At 35.9% G+C, this 21,033-nt stretch overlaps 4 protein-coding genes across 4 annotated transcripts in view; all 4 read right to left on the reverse strand.

Moving 5' to 3' along the window:
- Window positions 1-1,101, reverse strand: part of LOC116843367 (odorant receptor 43a-like) — a 5,501-nt gene extending 4,400 nt beyond the window's left edge. Inside the window, exon 1 of the mRNA XM_032813748.1 lies at window positions 292-1,101. Coding sequence (XP_032669639.1) covers window positions 292-1,100 — 809 coding nt within the window. The 5' untranslated portion in view covers window position 1,101. The remainder of the gene's footprint in view (window positions 1-291) is intronic.
- An 834-nt stretch (window positions 1,102-1,935) lies between these two features.
- LOC116843371 (odorant receptor 46a-like) lies at window positions 1,936-4,135 on the reverse strand. Its single transcript, XM_032813750.1, has 4 exons — window positions 2,883-4,135; window positions 2,546-2,660; window positions 2,312-2,422; window positions 1,936-2,196 (listed from the first exon to the last, which is right to left on the reverse strand). The coding sequence occupies exons 1-4, from the start codon at window positions 3,725-3,727 to the stop codon at window positions 1,957-1,959; spliced, it is 1,311 nt and encodes a 436-aa protein (XP_032669641.1). The 5' UTR covers window positions 3,728-4,135; the 3' UTR covers window positions 1,936-1,956.
- Window positions 4,136-5,726: 1,591 nt separating this feature from the next.
- On the reverse strand, window positions 5,727-9,052 carry LOC116843368. The gene is made up of 4 exons (XM_032813749.1): window positions 7,609-9,052; window positions 7,421-7,520; window positions 7,171-7,281; window positions 5,727-6,856 (listed from the first exon to the last, which is right to left on the reverse strand). Exons 1-4 carry the CDS (start codon window positions 8,424-8,426, stop codon window positions 6,671-6,673), a joined length of 1,215 nt encoding a protein of 404 aa, XP_032669640.1. The 5' UTR covers window positions 8,427-9,052; the 3' UTR covers window positions 5,727-6,670.
- A 37-nt stretch (window positions 9,053-9,089) lies between these two features.
- LOC116843416 lies at window positions 9,090-20,288 on the reverse strand. The gene is made up of 11 exons (XM_032813808.1): window positions 19,576-20,288; window positions 16,435-17,187; window positions 15,959-16,058; window positions 15,417-15,572; window positions 13,798-14,534; window positions 12,901-13,051; window positions 11,047-11,972; window positions 10,057-10,156; window positions 9,740-9,850; window positions 9,320-9,475; window positions 9,090-9,143 (listed from the first exon to the last, which is right to left on the reverse strand). The coding sequence occupies exons 1-11, from the start codon at window positions 20,286-20,288 to the stop codon at window positions 9,090-9,092; spliced, it is 3,957 nt and encodes a 1,318-aa protein (XP_032669699.1).
- Window positions 20,289-21,033: the final 745 nt, after the last annotated feature.

Below are 21,033 nucleotides of genomic sequence, written 5' to 3' on the forward strand. Positions count from 1 at the left end.
CACGTAAACATATATATTTTAAAATGATTATTAAACGAGGAAAAAATTTTAATGATAATATGTCTCAAGGGTGCACCACAGCCCATTTCTTATACTGCAACCTGAACGCACCGCGATCGTCGCCTCGGCCGCCGGGCATGGAGCGATGAAAGGAGAACGGTGGGAGTTACCTACTGAATCTCGTCCGGGATGTGCAAATCTTGCCCAGCTCTGGTTTAAACGATTAGACATTGCCTTAGAAACTGCAAATATTCATAATCAAGTGCAACAGGTTGCAAATATAGCACTCACCTTAATATCTGCACATGGTGCTTCACAATGATTGCCATACGATGCTCGGAAGTCGTTCTTGGATTACTTTGCACACTCTTCACGAGATTTTCCACTCGCGCCATCACAATCTCGATTTGGCCACATACATGAGCCACGGACATGGCAGCCAAACAACATACCGCCGTGGTGACGTTGAACATTACAATTCCGGAGAAGCATTGTGCGCAAAAGACAAACACGTAAGACGGCACGAAGTGTAGATCGAAAATAATGTCGAAACCGGGATATGGTACCGGACCGATGGTGACATTCTGTTCGCCTTCGGGCCTTTGTGACAAGAACGGCATCACGATGTGATAAGACAAACCTCCGCAATACATGAACGCTACACAGAATTTTGATAGCACGTGTCCTTTCGTTGACTCTTTTATCATGATCATTCGGTAGTCCTTTTGCTGAACCGCACGCCAATCGATACTCAAAACGTGAATGCACCGTCGAATATTTTTATGACGAATCACTAGAAACAAGTATTTTAGCATCGAAGTAAGCACATAGCCGAGTGGGCCCAGCATCTTCATCTTATCATTCATCACGGTCCGATCCGAGAGAGTGAAGATGGCCATAGGTATCAAAAGAAAACTGAGCGCGGACCAACACAATGCGAAAGAAATCGTTGCTAGGATCTTCTCGAACCTCGAAGTATCCGGAAACACCAACGGCCAGATCCCGAGGACTCGCAATATCCATTTGCTCCATACTAACGCGTCGACAATGTCCTTCTCGTAATTTTCATTCGACCAAGGAGTAGGAATGATTTTGGCCATACTACCGTCTCAAATGTGCAACAATAACTGCTGTGCGCTGTCGAGCGTACTAACGCTCAATAAAGAATCGCGCATGATCATAGCAAATAGTTTGAAGCGGAAAGGGAAAACGGTGACATATGCCGTGCACATATGCCGTGCAAAAATCGATTTCTAAGGGAAGAATTACTACAGTTGTATGCTATCATTGTATCCGCAAGGATTGTTCTTCGATGATATGTAAAACCGACCATGTGTGATTAGATAGTATGTGTGGGTGTATATTTTTCACGTATTTCCATATTTCTCAGGTGACTGCTAGAATTTTCTTTTAGAATCAAATAATGTATGTATATGAAATAGTAAGATACAGAAGAGTAATAATGCATGTCTCAATAAAGATATATCTACAAACTGACTGATCTACAAACTCTTTTGGATATTTTTGGAGTTTTTCACTTTTGTAAACTGAGAGTGTAAAAAAATTTGAATCAAGAATATCTCTTTACTTCTTATTAATTCTGAGATTTATTATTAATCTTTAATCTGATGTATATAGTTACCATTTGTGCCTCAAATAATTTATTTAACATGCGTATGTATTATAATATTAATTTATAATATTAATACACTTTTATTTTTATTGTAAATTAATTTTTCATCATGTAATGATCTGAATTATTGAATATGCGTTCATCAATAATTTGCATGTATCAAACGGCAGTCAGAAGTAAATTCAAATACGCGACTGATGTTTTTAAAACCTATAAGACGCAATATGAAAAAATATTATTGCATTAACATTTGAATGTATTGGCCATATGTTCAAGTTAACTGCTAACTAATTATTTGTTCTACAAAACATAATACATCAATTTCACATAAACATAAGTAAAACTAAATTAAACATAAACATAAATTTCACTTTCATCTTCAATGTGAAAACGTATTGTATACTTACATTGCCAAAATTAGCGAAAGAGAGACTTATCATTTTTCCAGCGGTGATCTGTACCGGATGACGGGACATTGCGATTATTAACATGAGATCAAGAGCTGCTTTTCCTGGCAAATTGTACCACTCAATCGTGTATGTTGTATACCCAACCTTGGAGCACTATATGTTCAATTTTACATATTTACAAAGTAAGCGTATTGATTGCAAACAATATTCTTAAAAAGTTTTTTTCAGATTCCATGAAAAAATTAAGACAAAACTTAAAAATAAGCACCTGTTCCGTGAGCAGCTCACTGATGTAACAGAATATGAAAATATTGAAGACAAACGAAAGAAATAGAAAAAAATACGTAAATATTGCTATATTGTCGCTGTTATTCCACTCCTGCGAATATTAAGTAATATTTGTTCATAATATATGCGCTATCTCTCGAAAGAAATAACGTATAGGAGACATTGCACAATTTTGTATTACTCTCTGTTCGGAATATATGTAATATTTCGTTACCGTAATCAACGAATATTCTACTAGACACATTATTAATGTCGTCCCCACCATCTCAATCAGACATATCTCGCGCAAAGTATCCTCGATGCTGGCTGAAAATCTATAAAGTTTTAGCCTAGTTTCCATCAAATATAATGTATTACACACGGACTTAACTTGAATGTTCATTGTCTTAAAATATCCCGAACGGATTTTCAAGTGTTTTATACTTCTGGCAATACGTAATGTATTCCAGTGCTAACCAGTGCTCCAGTGCTATTTAGCTCGAAATATCTCGCGTATCTCTCGTAATATCTTTCGCGGCAAGTTGCAACAAGTAGCAAGGTAAGGTACTCACTTCAACGCTCGCACATGATGTTGTACGATAATTGCCATGCACTGCTCGAATTTTATGGAACTGCACTGTTCTTCATTCTTCACGAGATTCTCCATACGATCTATCACGATGTCCATTTGACCACAGGCGTGAGCTACGAACATGGCTGCCAAGCAGCAAACCGAAGTGGTGATGTTGAACATGACGACACCAGTGAAACATTGCAGACAGAAAGCGAAAACGTAAATCGGCATGACTTGCAGATTGAAGAGGATGTCGAAGCCAAGGTAAGCCATCGGTCGGATGGTAATATTCAGCTCGTTTTCAGGCGTTTGCGACAGGAACGGCATTACTGTATTGTAAGATAAACCGCCGCAATACATGAACATTATGCAAAACTTGGAGAGTACATGGCCCTTCGCCGCGTCCCTTATCATGATATCCCGATGATATCCTTCCTGGACTACACGCCAGTCGGCGCTAAGGACTTGGACACATCCACGGATACTTTTGTGACGTATCACTAAGAAGAGATACTTCAGCATCGAAAAGAACACGTAACCTAACGGACCCAGCATCTTCATCTTTTCGCTCATGATACTACGATTCGAGAAGGTGTATATGCTCGTAAGTACCAACAGTAAACTGAGCACAGTCCAGCACAATGCAAACGAAAATATCGCCAGGATCTTCTCGATCCTCGTGGTATTTGGATACACTAACGGCCAAATACCGATGACTCGTAGTAACCATCGGTTCCACATCAACGTGTCTTCCACGTCCTTCTCGTGGCTCACATTAGACCACATTGAGATTTTGGCCATGTTACTGTATGAAAGGCGCGCGAGCAACTGAGTGCATCTCATCGATTACAATGACGGTAGAAAATTTGCGCATGACTGGTTTACCTCTGACAACAGGCGGTAAAGAAAGAAGAAGAGTATACGCTCATGAAAAATCGATCTTGTCAGGAGAATGTGTGACTTCAGTTCTATGTTACTACTTTTGCAAAGAGGATTATCATACTATCAGACAGAAGTGATAGAGTTGTTGCGCATTTCAAGATTTTCTGATCGGTCACTGCGGGATAAGGTGTAATGTGACGAGCGAGTGAAAAATAGAACAAAAGTTACGACAATATCTCGGTTGCTTCTATCGTAAAAGAGATACCTAAGAATTTTTCATTTGGATAATACAATCATGTTATGCATGTTACATTTGGTCATGCTTAGCGAAAGAATGACGGAGAATGTCAAGTACAATTATAATGTATAAATGCTATTTTATCATTGAAATACATATTACTCTTTATTAACAACTTTTATAGCATTTACTGCAATAAAAATATATATAGCAAATTTCTCAAATAATAAAGGCTATATATATATATGATGGAAAGTGTAATAATCCTATTCCGTAACTGTCCGTAGTAAATTTAAATATACTACAGACGTTTTAAGTACCTGTAAAAGTGATCAGAATCTCATAGAGTTATACATTTATAAAATTATAAAAAATGGTTATTTGCTAAAAAAAAAAATACTTTTTTTTTAAATGGTATACATATTGTATTAAAGAACCAGGAAATAAATTTTTCGTTTAACAATTTTTAAAATTTTTACTATATTAGTGCAAATAAATTCGGTACCTTTTTTTGGAGCAATTAAGTCTTTATTTAGACAAACATAAACATATCAATCTGCGAAATATTCGCCATTATTTTCGATTACTTTGCCCCTCTATCGGGCAACTGGCAAATCCCTTCTCGAAAAAAGGACGGTGATTTTGAGTCGATAAAATCATCGATACCTTTTCGAACGTCTTCTGTGTATTTGAAGCATATATTCGCCAGAAAGTTTTACAGCAATTGGAATAAGTGGTAGTCCGAAGGAGCTAGGTTCGGAATTGCTGAATACGCCGCATGAGGGAGAACTGCACAGCCTAATGAATAAATTGTATCCTCCATCTCTTTTGCGACATGCAATTGAGCATTATTGTGCTGCAAAATGATTTGACGTGTTCCATGGTCAATAAATGGTCTTTCCTTTCCATTTCATCGTTCAAACGAACGAATTGTTGATAATAGTCCGCAATAATTGTTTAAATAGGCTGCAGCAACTTGTAATGTATAATATCATGCCCTTTATATCCCACCAAATAGATAAAATTTTTTTGACGTGAATATTGGGTCTCGCGATCAATGTTAATGATTGACTAAGATAAACCCACGATTTTTTGCGTTTTGGGTATAAAATAAAAGTATGTTGTCGTATAAAACCCAGTTTTTATCACCAATCACGATTTTGTGTATAAGAAAAAGTTTTTTCTCTTGTACCTCGTTAGCAAGGATATCGCCGTATCGTACCTTCTCTACTTGTTCTCTGAGCTGAGTATGTGCGGAATCCATCGGCCAAGACTTTGAATTTTTCTTAGCTTATGTAAACGAACGAAAATTGATTATCACGTTACTCGTAGTAATGCAAGCTCTTCTTGCGCCTGAGCAGGATTTTCATCTAACAGTTCCTTGTCTTTATATTTTTTCGGCACACCGAAACGTTTTTCATTGTCAAAGCAGAAATCACCACTTCGAAACTTATGATACGTAGGTTGCTGGAAAAGTTTCTGCAAACGATATAAAAAAAAGCATATAAAATCCTGTAAATAGCTTTATTGTTTTTCAAAGTATTCGCCTTTAAGATCGATATACTTTTGCATACGCTCGAACCAATTTTCGAAGCATTTTTTCCACTCTGAGACTATAATCTCAGAAATCAGTATTCGAAATGCTTCAACAGCTGCTTCAGGTGACACAAATCGCTCACCACGCATCTTATGTTTGATGTTTGGGAACAAAAAGAAGTCATTAGGACACATTGTCCGTATTCACCTGATTTATCACCTGATGACTTTTTTTCATCAATTCGACATTTTACATGACATTTAACACGAGCCTATTTTTGAGCTTCAGTCAAATTGTGTAGGATCCAACGACTGCAAAGTTTCCGTACGTTCAAATGATTATGCAAAATCGTATTGCTTTCATATCATGGCCAAGGATGCCAAGGAATCTTGCGGTATGTCACATGCCGATCTCGCTCAATTATTTCACGTACAGCATCAACATTAATGGTAACAACAGACGTGGATGGACGACCTTCACGAAATTTGTCACTAAGAAATGTGCGTCCACGCTGGAATTCAACAAACCAATTATAAACAGTCCTATTGGATGGTGCTTCATCCCCAAAAGCCAAATGAAGTCGATCGATGCATTGTTTATGAGTTAGACTACATTTGTAATCGTAAAAAATCATTGCCCGAAAATTTTTTCACGCGAAATTTCCATTTTCTCACAAAATAACTTCTTTTAAAATACTGTGCAAACAAAATTAGTTGGCTGGGTATAAAATGTTAACTGAATTATAGGTTAGAAACGTCTAATTTTACGGATATGATAGTAGCAGAACATTGACGCCATTGGAAGTACTAGATTGTAGAAACTTTTACAGCAGCCTACGTACCACTTTTTGTAGGTTTTATGCGTTACAACATCTTTCTCCAAAGGTGAGCAAATCATATTTGCAGCATCAGCAGCATTTTTTTTAATAGGAAAGCAAAAAGAATGCAATATTTGATATGCTGTTTATCGGACAACATCGTGTTCGATACTGTTTTGTAAAGTTGTGATGTCCGCTTCGCCAAGCTATTAAGATTGGCGCTTTAAAATGCGCTAAACAACGGGAAGATATTTGAATTTAAACTGAAGTTATAATTGATTAAATGTAAAGGCACCGAATTTATTTGCGCACCTAATATATATGATAATATAAGAAACTCACAACTCCGAAGGTATTTATGGATAAATCGACGAATTTGCCAGCTGTAAGTTTGGGTGGGTAATGCGACATCGTAATGATCATTACAAGATTGATAGCTTTATTTCCAGATAAATCATACCAGTTGACACCATATGCAGCTAAACCAATTTTGGTGTACTGTCGAAAAAAAATTAAAGCTGTACATATCGATGTCATTTATAACACGTGCAAAACTAAGATCATATTAAATTTGCATTTAATCATGTATGGACGTTGTAAACTAATGTTGTCACGTTTTTATACGCGCATCTCTTAATATAACTACATAAAATATTGAAAAATTTTTCTACATATATATGAATGTGAATATAGTAGAATTTATTATACTTTAAATTCAAATTTTTTATATTGCAGGATTAGAATAAATCGACAAATGCAATATCATAAAAATCGAAAATTGTGAAGATTGTGTTTATTCTCATCAAGGATACCTGTTCCATAAGGATTTCGCCGATATAACAAAATATCAGAACGTTGAACGAAAAGGATACCAACAGAATGCAATACGTTAAGATCGCTACGGCGTTGCTATTTTCCCATTCCTGAGAAGGCAAGAAACATGTGACATCTCAAAGTTAAAAAATACAAATTTATCTAGTGAAAGGTAAGATAATAGCTCGAGGAACCGCTAGAAGACTATCTTGTTATCGTAACAACAAATAATTATCATATCCTCTTTACCGTCAAGCAATAATACTCGAGCAAGCATATGATCATAGTGGAAGTCATCAATTCCATTAAAAATATTTCACGTAGTACTTCTTCCACGTCTTCTGAAAATCTAAAAACGTGTCATTTATCCGCGCCGGAATTTCACAATTGGTACCGTCGTCATCTATCCGAATCACTTTTCCCATTTTTCCACTCACCTCAGTATTCGCACATGATGCCTCACTATTATGCTCAAACGGTTGTCCACGGTTGTATCCTTGTTCTTGTTTCCCTCGACCAGGTCATCCAACAGCGTCATCAATATTTGCACTTGCCCGCACGCGTGTGTCACGAAGATCGCGGCCAAACTGCATGCCGCCGTGGTGATGTTGTACGTGATCAGCGAGTACAGACAATGAATGCAAAACACGATTTCATAAGTGGGACTGGTCTCGGGATCGAAGAATATATCGTAGCCGGGATAGGTGTGCGGCCTGCTGATGATAGTGCCGTTGATCTTTATTCTGGAAGATAATGGCATGATCGTGGTGTAAGACAATCCGCCAGTGTAGAGAAAAAGCGCACATAGTGAAGTGAGCCTGCGACCCGTAAAAGCGTTCTTCAACATGATCTCGCGATGATCCTTATCCTGCACAATCCGCCAGTCATCCTCCACATGATGAATAAACTTCCCGAAAGATGCGGCACGCACTCCGAGGTAGCAATATTTAATCGTGGTGGTCAAGCAGAACCCGACTGGGCCGATGAGCTTGATTCTGATGTTAATGTCCTTGGCGCGAAATACAGTGTATATACCGGACGGTATCAGGACGAAGCATAGAGCGGCTAAGCATATGATGAACAGGATTACCGAAATAAACTTGTCGTACCGCGATGCTTGGCCATAGATCGGGTGCCAGATGCCGATCGGTTTCAGGACCCATCGGCACAGTTGCATGGTAAAGTGCACGTCATTTTCATAATGCGTATTGCGCATCTGCCGTGCCCGTTCTGAATGTCGGGATCGATTGTGCATACTGCCGCTCGTGGTGTGTAACGTTGACTGAAACACGCGACCGGTTGTCCCGACGACATACGCGAGCGCGACGCAAGCGCGAGGAGTAATGATTCTAACATTGCGTGTAGATGCGTGTCCTTGTGTCTCTATAATGTATGACTAAGCGTGCATACGCGACGGATTGACTGTCCCCCAGTCATCACTTGTCCGAGGGTTCAGTCAATGATGTTCAAATGCAAAGGGGTTGAAAGTACATGACGAGTTTCAACATAGTTGCACTTTTATATTGCGTAACATTGCTGTCTTTGAAGTGAGTAACGCATCGTTGAAATTTCACTATTTATTAAAATAGCGTCTGATAATTAATAATATACATTCAATAAAATATAAATATTCTTCTTCGTCATTATGTCTTACGTGAAACACATAACAGCATATTTTTAATCATTATAATATTGTGTATTGTAATTGTGAGAAAATTGTGTTTCTTTTTCTCGACAGATTTGATTAAATTAGTAGTGATTCGATTAATATTAATTTTATAATTTTTGTTAAGCAATTATTATTTGTTTGTATATTTCATGAATGATGAAGTGAGAAACATTTAATCGACAATATTGTTTTATTATTAACTTAGGTACTTTACATTGATTAGAAACTACTATAAAAAATATCGAATTTCTATTCTGTAACTGTTCGAAGTAAATTCAAATATACTACGGACGTTTTAAGTACCTGCAAGTGATATAAAATTTTAAGAATATGAATTTAATAATACGTAACATAAATATAAAATATTCTTTTCAATATTGGAAATATAAATATTAAGGAAGAAAATATTAAGGAAGAAAAAGTATAATACGTATGCAGAAATAATATAAACGTTAAAAACAGTTATCTGTGATACTCACGACGCCAAAAGTATTGAGAGATAAATCGCAGAATTTGCCAGCCGTAAGTTTTGGTGGATAGTGTGATATCATAATAATCATTACAAGAACGAGAGCTTTATGTCCAGGTAAATCGTACCAATTAATTTCATACGCGGCTGAACCAATTTTGCTATACTAATAAAAACATTTATTAATACAATATTATATGATATGCACTAATATTCATTATGACGTTCGAAATTATCGTTAAATTCGATAATACAATTATACTCATAAAAATTGTGGAATATATAAAAGTAAAACTGATTTCTTTTGCTTTTTATTATAATTGCGAAAGAATAAATATGAAATAAAGGCAGTTTTATAAAAAATGTGAAGGTATATGTGTGTAGTTATTTACTGTTACAAATATTATATAAAATATTATATAAAATATACCTCTTCCACCAAAAGCTCGCCAATATAACAAAATATTAGAATATTGAAAGTTAAGGATACCAATAAAATGAAGTATGTAACAATGGCAATGGTGTCGCTATTTTTCCATTCCTGAGAAAATAAATATGGCTATTTTTAATAAATATTTGCAATTTTTTTAATGTAGAAAAAGAAAGAACTTTTACTGCACTACAACCATTCACAATCTAATAGAACAAGAAGTTATAAAACAAAGAGTACATAAAAAATCAATTTAACTTCATAGAAAATTTTAACATTACAGCGCGCGCGCCGCGCGCAATCGATATTTCTCTCACCATCATACAATAGTACTCGAGCAAACATATGATCAAAGTTGCAGCTACCAGTTCCATTAAGCATATTTCGCGCAACACTTCTTCCACGTCAGCTGTAAATCTAGAAACGCCCCATGTCTACCGCGAAATTTAACCCCTTATAGCCCATAGTTAATCCAGTAGAGATATTATCTAGGTAACATATGGAATCTTATAGTATCGTAATAAAGAACAATTTCTCAATAAAGATGTTGAAAAATTATTCTATAATAAAATAATTGTTCAATCAATTTACTTGTAAAATAATTTTCCGTAAAATCTGACAGCGCCATTGAATTTTACAGGAAAAATTACTACGATAACATGTATTACATGTATTACATGTATGTATGCCAACTAGTCTCTGTTTGTTATAAAAAATTAATTATTGTTTTTTATTGTTACATCTATCACATTGCTAACTCAGCAAAAATATTATCTGAATGTTATATGGAATCTTAGTATGGTAAAAAGAACAATTCTTCCATAAAAAGTTGAAAAAATTTATTTTTACACATTAGTTGAACAAAATTATTCAACTAATTAAGTTGCAAAATAATTTTTCATGAGATCTGATAGTATCCCGTTTATTTTCAATCAATTGTTTTTCCAGATCGTGAGAGACAAGGGGACTCACATGAAGAAAATACTCCGTTTTATGTCAGTTCTCTAAATCTAATCACATACATGTAATACATGTCTTTGTAATAATTTTTTACGTAAAATCGAATGGCGCTGTCAAATTTTACGAAAAATTATTTTGAAACTTAATTGTTTAAACAATTTTGTTATAAACAAATAATTTTTTTAACTTTTTTATTGAGAAATTGTTCTTTTCATGATACTTTCATGGTACTTTTCATAAGATAAGATTCCATATATTATTTCTGCTGGATTAGCTATGGGCTATAATGGGTTAAACACCATACAAAACTATCTTCGCTTTTGTTTTTTGTCATTTTCATCTCGCACCTCAGCACTCGTACATGATGCCTTGCTATCACTTTCAGACGTTTTTCCACAGTAGTATTCTCGTCGCTTCTCTTTCCATCGACCAGATCATCCAACAACGTCGTTAATATTTGTACTTGCCCGCACGCGTGAGTTGCGAAAATCGCGGCCAAGCTACACGCTGCCGACGTGATGCTATATTGGATAAGAGAGCACAGGCAGTGTATGCAAAAGACGATTTCGTAAGCGGGACTAGCCTGGGAATCGAAGTACTGGTCGTACCCAGGATACACTAGTCGTCTGATCGTGAAGCTGTCGTTCATCTTTATTTTCGCAGATAGCGGCATGATGGTATGATAGGATAACCCGCCGGTGTAAAGGAAAAGCACGCACAGTGTGGTGAGTTTGCGACTGATCAAAACATTTTTTAGCATCATCTTGCGGTGATTCTCATGCCGTACGACACGCCAATCGTCTTCGACGTGCTCAATGCACCTGCCGATCGCCGTGCCGCGCGCACCGAGGAAGCAATACTTGACCGCGGAAGTCAGACAGAAACCGATGGGACCGAAGAGTTTTACCTTCACGTAAATATCCTTCTCGCGGAGGACATATGGACCGGAAGGCACGAGCACAAAGCACAGAATAGAAACACACATGAAGATGAGTGTGGTCGAGAACAACTTCTCGTTTTGCGATGAGTGGCTGTAGACAAAGTGCCAGATGCCAATTGGTTTCAGGATCCAACGGCACAGCTGCATAGTATAGTGTATGTCGTTTTTGTGGTGTACATTGTGGATCTGCTGAATCCGTTCTGGATGTCGGGATCGATTGTGCATACTGCCGCTCGTGGTGTGCAACGCCGACTGAAACACGCGACCGGTTGTCCCGACAACGTTCGCGACGCAAGCGCGGGGAATAATGATTCCAGGATTGCGTGTAGGTGCGTTTCATATCTATGTCTTTACAATGTGTGATCAACGTTTCAGTCGTGCATATGCAACGAACTGACTTTCCCTCAATCATTACTTGTTCAAGGATTCAGTCAATGACGTACAAATGCGAAGGAATCGAAAGTTGATGACGAGTTCTAACATAGTTGCATGTGTATATTGCATAATACTGGTGTTTCTGGAGTGCGTAATGTATCGTTAGAACCATGACTTTTTCTAAAGTAATGTGTGATAATTTTAATAGTATATATATACACACACACATATATATATACATATATACATATATATATACATATATATATATATATATATATATATATATATATATATACTGTTAAAATTATCATACGTTATTTTATTTATATATATAAATATATATAAGAGATATAAAAATAGAAGATATAAATATTCTTCTTGCACTGTGTCTTACGACACATATGATAGCATGTTTTTAATCATTATAATATTATACATTTTAATTTTGTTAATATATGTTCCTTTTCTTAGGTCTGATTAAATTAGCGCGATGACTCAATTAAAATTTTATAATTTCTGTTAAACAATATTATTTTTATGACTGGTGAGAAACATTTGATCGACGATATGTGTTGTTGTATTATTAACGTCTGCACTGTATGTTTGTTGGAATAAAAATATATCTATTGCAACTTGTTAGCACTACTATAAAATAAACTACTATAAAATAAATGAGATTTTTATTCCGTAACTGTTCGAAGTAAATTTAAATATACTACGGACGATTTAAGTACCTAGAAGTTTTAGAAATACGAACTTAATAATACATAATATGAAACGTGCTATGCAATATTAAAAATATGAAAAAGTAAATGAGAAAAAAAATATATATTACGTATGCAGAAATAATTTAGTGGTTAAAACAGTTATTTATGGTACTTACAGAACTGAAAGTATTGAGGGATAATTCGAAGAACTTGCCAGCCGTAAGTTTCGGTGGATAGTGTGATATCGTAATAATCATTACGAGAACGAAAGCTTTATGTCCAGGTAAATCGTACCAATTAACTTCATATGCGGCTGAACCAATTTTGCTGTACTAATAAAAATTTTTATTAATACAAATATTATGTGATGTGCATCAGTATTCATTATAATGTTCAAGATTGTCTTTAAATTTTATAACACAATTATGCTCATGAAAATTGTAGAATATATAGTAGTAAAATTGATTTCTTTTGCTTTTTATTATAATTCTGAGAGAATAAGTATATAATGGTTAAAGGCATTTTTCTAAAAGCAGTTTTATAAAACGTGTGTACGTATTATTCTTTATTGTTACAAATTTATAAAATACCTCTTCCACTAAGAGTTCGCCGATGTAACAAAATATCAAAATATTGAACGTTATGGCTACCAACGAAATGAAGTAAATGAAAATAGCAATAGTGTCACTATTTTTCCATTCCTGAGAAAATAAATGTATAACTAGATATTTGTAATTTATTAAAAGTAGAAAAAGTAACATTTATTGGACTACAACTATCACAATTTAATAAAACGAGAACTTATACAATGAAGGGCACATTAAAAATCCATTTTACTTCAAAGAAAATTCTAACATCATTATTGACAGAGATTACGGTATTTCCCTTACCATCATACAATAGTATTCGAGCAAACACATAATCAAGGTTGCAGCTACTAGTTCCATTAAGCATATCTCGCGCAACACTTTCTCCACATTGGCTGTAAATCTAGAAACGTCCGATGTCTGTCTACCGTGAAATTTATAGATCACACAAAACCACCGTCACTTTCGTTTCTTGAAACATCTCACCTCAGCACTCGCACATGATGCCTCGCTATCACCTTCAAGCGTTTTTCCACAGTGGTGTTCTCGTCGCTTCTCTTTCCATCAACTAAGTCATCCAACAATGTTGTCAATATCTGCACTTGCCCGCACGCATGAGTTGCGAAAATCGCAGCTAAGCTACACGCTGACGTCGTGATGCTGTATTGGATAAGAGAGCACAAGCAGTGTATACAGAAGACGATCTCATAAGCGGGACTAGCCTGGGAATCGAAGTACTGGTCGTACCCAGGATACACCAGCGGTCTGATTGTAAAGCTATCGTTTATCTTTACTTTCGCAGATAATGGTATAATAATGTGACAGGATAACCCGGCGGTGTAAAGGAAAAGCACGCACAACGTGATGAGTTTGCGACTCTTCAGCACGTTCTTCAGCATCATCCTGCGATGATCTTCGTGCCAAACGACTCGCCAATCGTCTTCGACGTGCTCGATGCACCTGCTGATCGCTGTGCCACGCGCACCGAGGAAGCAGTACTTGACCACGGAAGTCAGGCAGAAGCCGATGGGACCGAGAAGTTTTACCTTCACGTAAATATCCTTCTCGCGGAGAAGGACGTATGGGCCGGAAGGCACGAGCACGAAGCACAGCATAGAAACGCACATAAAGGTGAGCGCGGTCGAGAGTAACTTCTCGTTTTGCGATGATCGGTTGTAAACGAAGTGCCAGATGCCGATCGGTTTCATGACCCAACGGCAAAGCTGCATAGCGTAATGTATGTCGTGTTGGTAATGTACATTGCGTACCTGAATCTTTCCTGAAAATCGGGATCGATCGTGCATGCTGACGTTAGTGATGTGTAACGCCGACTAAATTGCATGGTGCGGTATGTTCCCACATCCACGTGACGACGCAAGCGCAGGAAAATAATGATTTCGTGATCGCGTGCAAGTGCGTTTCACGTCTGTCATATGTAGCAAAGTCAAAGGACTTTATGTTGTAACACGCGAAGGGTTGTCCCCTTTACACGGTCATTATTCGTCTAAGGGTTCGATGATGTGGAGGAGTGCGTAGGGAAAGTTTACGTGGAGTCATGACATAATTGTACGGGTATATAGGTAACCCTGCTATTCATCAATGTGCGTAACGCAGCATTGCGCGTAGCAGATGCATTTTGACGGTAATTATAGTAGGACGTAACTGCACATTTCACGTAATATTTCATAATACATACACATATATACACATACACACATAACATTCTTAATTTTGTTCTTTATCAAATTTAATTAGTTTTCTTATTTTCGGTCTTAATCCCGATAATTAGTAAAATCTCTAATAAATTTAGTTTTTCTTATTTCTCGAATTTATGTTAACACGTAAACAATCATTTATGTAATATTATTCGGTAACAAATAGATATATATTATGCTAGTATATATTTAAATTTTATTAAGTATGTTGTTTTATAGTACCAATTTTTTTATAATATACTCGATAACGAGGAGGTCATTTCAGATAGTAAAAGTACGAAGTAAATTCAAATAAGCCACAGACGCTTTCACGATCTAAAATGTTTAATCTCTTTTGCGTTTATTTTCTTTACGTTATGTAACACTTTATTGATTGATTTTTGTACTCACGCTACAGAAACTGGCCAAGGATAAATCCATGAATTTGCCAGCTGTGAGTTTGATCGTGGCATTGGACATGGACATTACTAATGTTAAACCGAGCGCTCCTCTACTCGGGAGACGGTACCAGTCTATCATGTAAGACTTTATCCCAATCTGTACACACTATTAAAAATATCGGATAATGTTTTGCATAAATATATTACAATAGTTTTATATCAAGCCTGTCAATTCGCAGACTACATAAATTTTTGTGAATCAAATTCATTATGAGAGTAAAGAGTGTAAGGTGTAATCATGGCTTAAGTACCTGTTCGGCTAAAAGCTCTCCAATATAACAAAAAATAAATATATTGTATGTGAAGGAAATGAGTAGCGAACAAAAGCCCATTGTTCCTAAAGTTTCGCGATGTTCCCATTCCTAGAAGACTAACATCAAAACATCATGAGCGCAAAATCATTACTTGATTTTGTAATATTTTTGAGAAGTCATTCAATAAATGAAGAAATAAATGTTTATAAAATAAAGAAAAATCGATTATGTTTCGTACCGTCATCAAGTTGAATCCTAGGAAACATATGTTGAGCGTGCATCCAATTACATCCACAAGACAAATTTCATTCAAAAGTTCCTCAGTGCAAGTGATAAAACTATAAATCACATGATTAAAGTAAGAAAACGAACTAAAATTTTTTTTTCAGATATTCCATTTGAAAATCATAAAATCTTTCTCTCTCTCTCTCTCTCTCTCTACACAATAATGTTTATTATATCAAATTTATATCAAATAAATTTTGATAATATCATAATCAAAGTCATTTTAAGTACGTTATCATTTGTAAAAATTAAAATATTTTAAATCATTTATCAAAATTAATATAAAAATCCTAATATCTTATAGCAAAAAAATTTCCTTTTCATTCATGGTAAACAATTTAATTTTTCTATCAACATATTTTCATTCACATGCATATGTGAAATTTAATCAAAGGGTCCTGTAAAATAAATGAAACTCGTATACTTTACCTGAGTATCCTAATGTGACACTTTACGATATCGCCAAGTCTTTTTTCAGGTGTGTTATTAGCGCTCTTTCTGTCTTTACCGTCCGCAAGGTCCTCCATTTTTAGCATGAGAATTTGGAATTGTCCACAAGCGTGCATGACGAACACCGCGGCTAGGCTGCAAACGCTGATGGTGATCGTATAAATGACATAACCGGCCAGAGCTTGCATGAATTGCACGACCTCGAACAATGGACTATCCTGTGGGTCAAACAAGCCTCGGTAGACCGGGAATGCATGCAATTTCACCGTCACATTGTCAATGATATCAGTTCTCCTTGAGAATAACGGCATCAGAGCAGTGTAAAACAAGCCACCGGAGTACATGAAGACCGCGCTGACGATGGACAACCACCTGCCGAATCGGGCATTGTCAAACATAATCTCTCGATCCTTTTCGTGGCCCAATCTGATGCGATTCCAGTCTGAGTGGACGTGGCGAATGCACTCACTGATCTTCTCGTTGCGGGCGATGAGGATGTAATGTTTCATCACAGCCGTCAGGAAGAAAATGAGCGGACCGATCATCCGGAGTTTGTTGTCGAGATCGGCATCCACCAGAATAGTGCTGAGTACGCATGGGAGCACGAGAAAACCTATCAGGAAGCAACTGTTTATTATCAAGATCACGCAACCGAATTTTTCCGTGGTGGTTTCACAAAGAGCCAGAGGCCACGCGCCGATTGATCTCAAAAACCAACGGCTCAACTGGATGCTATAATTCCAGCCGTTCGTCGCAGATTCGAGAGGCTTCGAAATCAAACGATCGAGCATGGTAATTGCAAGCTAAATCGCAATGACACACGTTAGTGACTGAGCATGACTGTCAAGAATAGACTGGTAGTCGTTCAGCATGCGCATGTGCGTCTTTCGCCCGCCTTTTAATAACCGTGCGTGAATACAATTGATTTCTCTTTACCCTTTCTACCAGATCAATTCCTTATTAATGATACATCGGTGGATCTTGAGTTGTGGAACATAACGTTGCGTGATGCGTGTGTGCGATATCAAAGGGTTGCAAGGTAAGAAAGCGTATTCGCAAGGAAGGGATTTAGTGCTATTTTGTGCTATTCATAATCAAGAGGAGATATGTAATGTATCCGGTTCATGTTTCTTACTTCGCATTTTCTTTGGCATATCGAGCATTCAATCCTCTTGTCTCATCATATTTTACTTCTTCAGTATTCACTTCAGTTCTATTGATATTACAGTTATTGTATTAGAGTCAAAGAAAATGCAATGTAATAGTTAGTATAAGGTAAACTTCTTTCCGAGAGAAAAAGAAACATATTGGTGACTACAATTATGTGCAGTGTGTAAAAATCACATGTAATAATGAATTTCAATTTATTTCACTTCTATATGCACAATAAGTATAACAACCTATTAAGCCACTTGTCGTAGCATGTTTAAATATGTCACAGACGCCTTTAGAACCTGTAAAGCAAGATTAACATTAGATTTTAAATAAATTTCTAAAAGATCTAAAAGATTTCGCTTCTAAAAGATTTCTAAGAATTTATGTTTATTCTCAGATTCTCAGATGACAACTTCATTTCTTTAATCATTTCAGCGCTGTGAATATACCAATATATGAGATTCGACAAATCGCTCATCTTGCGTTATAAACTTATGTTACACGTTCCTAGTATAGAACTTTTTATTTATTATAATATTTATATTCAGTCCAGCGCGCGTTTTATTGTATAATTACAACCAAATAATTACTTACTTAATGCTTACTAATTTTGGAAGCTATGCAACGTGCAGGGTTAACGCCGAAAGGATTAATGAAAATTTCTTTATAATATTTCAGCTTTTTTCGTCTCAGTATTCAATAATAATATGACGCGTATTGCTAGATGGATGAAACTTACATTCCCGAATGTGTACAAAGACAACTCGATCATTTTGCCGGCGGAAAGATTAACATTCAAACTGCATCTCAAATTTATCAAAAGAAGTCCAAGAGCAGCTTTTGGAGGTAGACGATACCACTTTGTCATGTAAGCCGCCATACCAACTCGCTTGTACTATTACAGGATTTAATATCATATTCCTGCTTATGTCGAAGTTTAAATAATATTTATCATTATTCTTCATTATAAATGTACGTAAAAATACTGTGTGGGAGTTTTTCATCCTATTGCGCTATTTTGATAAAATTATTCGGTTCGCTAATAAGAATTTGGTGTTACCTGTTCGCTGAGAATCTCGGCAATATAGCAAATTATAAAAATATTTAACGTAAAAGATACGCCTGCTATACAATACGTTGGAATACTTTCTTTTTTGTCATGATTCCATGCCTAAAAATTTTAGATATAACTCACGACTAAATCTCATAGGTCACAATTTTATCGCTCAAACTTGCTGTACACATTTAATGCAGATGATTTATGTCCATATAACTATTTAGATTACTAATATTAATTAATGAATTGTCGTACAATTTATTAGCATACACTTTGTATTAAATTTCTAAACTACTTTTAATATTGTACAGCATACCGTTATAGAACAATATCCGAGGAGACACAACGTTAGCGAACCTCCTACCAATTCCACGAGACATGTCAAATAAATTACTTCTTCTATATGAGACACAAAACTGCAAATATATATAGAATATATTATGATTACTAAAAAAAAGTAGCAGAGAAAATTAATGATGCTGTAATGCCAATAGTATTGTTGCTGAGAGAGAAAATAATAGATATAATAATAAAAATAATAAAAATTAAAATAATAATGCGAGTGAATAATAGTTTCAAACGTACGTCAATTAATATTTTATTGTTGTCTCTACATTTTATGTAAGAGTAATATAAATTCATAATATAGTATAATGTTACAAATATAATAAGAATGACGAAAAAACTTTTCTTAAATGAATTTACATGAAATAACACTAAGTATTAAAAGTATATTCAAGATTAGAAAATCTAAATAACTGAAACAATTAGAGTAATTGGAATCGTTTGAAAGATAAATTTTGTCTTCTTACTTGATTACCCGTAAGTGATGTTCGACGATGAAGCCAATTTTTTGTTGTACTATACTATTGTCCACAACACCGTCATCGTGCACGATATTGTCCAACCACATTGTTAGGATCTTGAGTTGCCCACACGCGTGCATTACGAAGATCACCATCAAACCACAGTTGACGCTGGTGACACCACACATGACAAAGGCTGATACGCTATGCATAACCAACACCACCTCATACGCAGGACTGAAGCGCACGTCTAGAATTTCATGGTAGAATGGATAGGGCAACTCGCGAACCGAAATATTGACATTATTCACTTCCACGACGTTCTTGATGAGACACCTGGTGACGCTATAGAATTGTACGGCGCTGTGCATGAACGTAGTGAGAAACGTTGCCATGATGCGACCGATCTTGGCATTCCTCAGCATCACTTCGTGATCGCCGATGCTTCTCACGGTATTCCAGTCAAGCTCCATGCAATTTATGCAAATGCGTATGTCGTTGACGTGCAGCACCAAGCAAATATACTTCATGACTGTCATGATGTAGCAAAAGAATGGACCGATGTGTACCATTATCAAATCCGTATTTTCACGTTCTTCAACGAAAAGAGCTAAACCGCAGCTTAATGTTGTAATGAGTAATAGAGAAAAACATGTACATATTGAAAATTCCGAGAGAACTCGGTCAACAATTGAAGCGTTGCTTGAGCAAGGCCAGAGACATATCGATTTCAATAACAAACGGATCAGTCGAATACTGCGCTCTTTTTCAGTGGTGACAGTGGAGGACTTGCGATCAAGCACGCTATCGCCCATGATCGCTCAGTGAGAATTGTCTGATGACTGGAAAGTCGCTTCACTGGAAACCTTCGATACGTAACGATTGAAATAAGCGCTTGCGCGGAAAATGCATACTATACAATGTTGAGGGTGCTTTTGCATCTGCTGTGTATTATTGCGGTAATATGCAGCTGTTGCGGCAACAGGTAGAAGTAGTACATGATCGATACTTGCGGCTGAAGTTTCGTACGCCGAGTATTACAGTTTCGAGCACGCAACTTCACCCTAAATCGTATCTGTGTTGATTCGTGAGCAAGAAAAATAAGATATGTTTTTACTTTCATCAATGAAATTACTTTCATCAACAAAATCAGTTTTATTGTTGTAATATTCAATTATTTCATAAAGTGCATGTGTATTTCAAGTTTTGAAAGCCATTACACGTATAAATTTCATTTTGCTTTCAAGTGGATTTCTTTTTCTATTCAATAATTTGTAAAATTAAATAGTTGATTTGTTTCCAATAATATCTAAAATATTTTATATTATTTGATTACTGACTATTTTGTTGTTTACACAATTTTTAATAGATACAAAATTATAATTATTCTTACGTAATAAAAATATGTTCAAATATGTTAATATTCACGTTTGTTTTTCTTACGTTTTGTGATAAACACTTTATTAATCGCTTTCTATATTGACGCTGGCTAGAGATAAGTAGAGATAAGTTTGTTGTGATTTTGTGACTTTGATTGTGGTATTGGATGTAGACATAACT

This window comes from Odontomachus brunneus, unplaced genomic scaffold (genome assembly GCF_010583005.1).
Source record: "Odontomachus brunneus isolate Ranch 3 - 2012 unplaced genomic scaffold, Obru_v1 Obru_scaffold_032, whole genome shotgun sequence".
NCBI lineage: Eukaryota > Metazoa > Arthropoda > Insecta > Hymenoptera > Formicidae > Odontomachus > Odontomachus brunneus.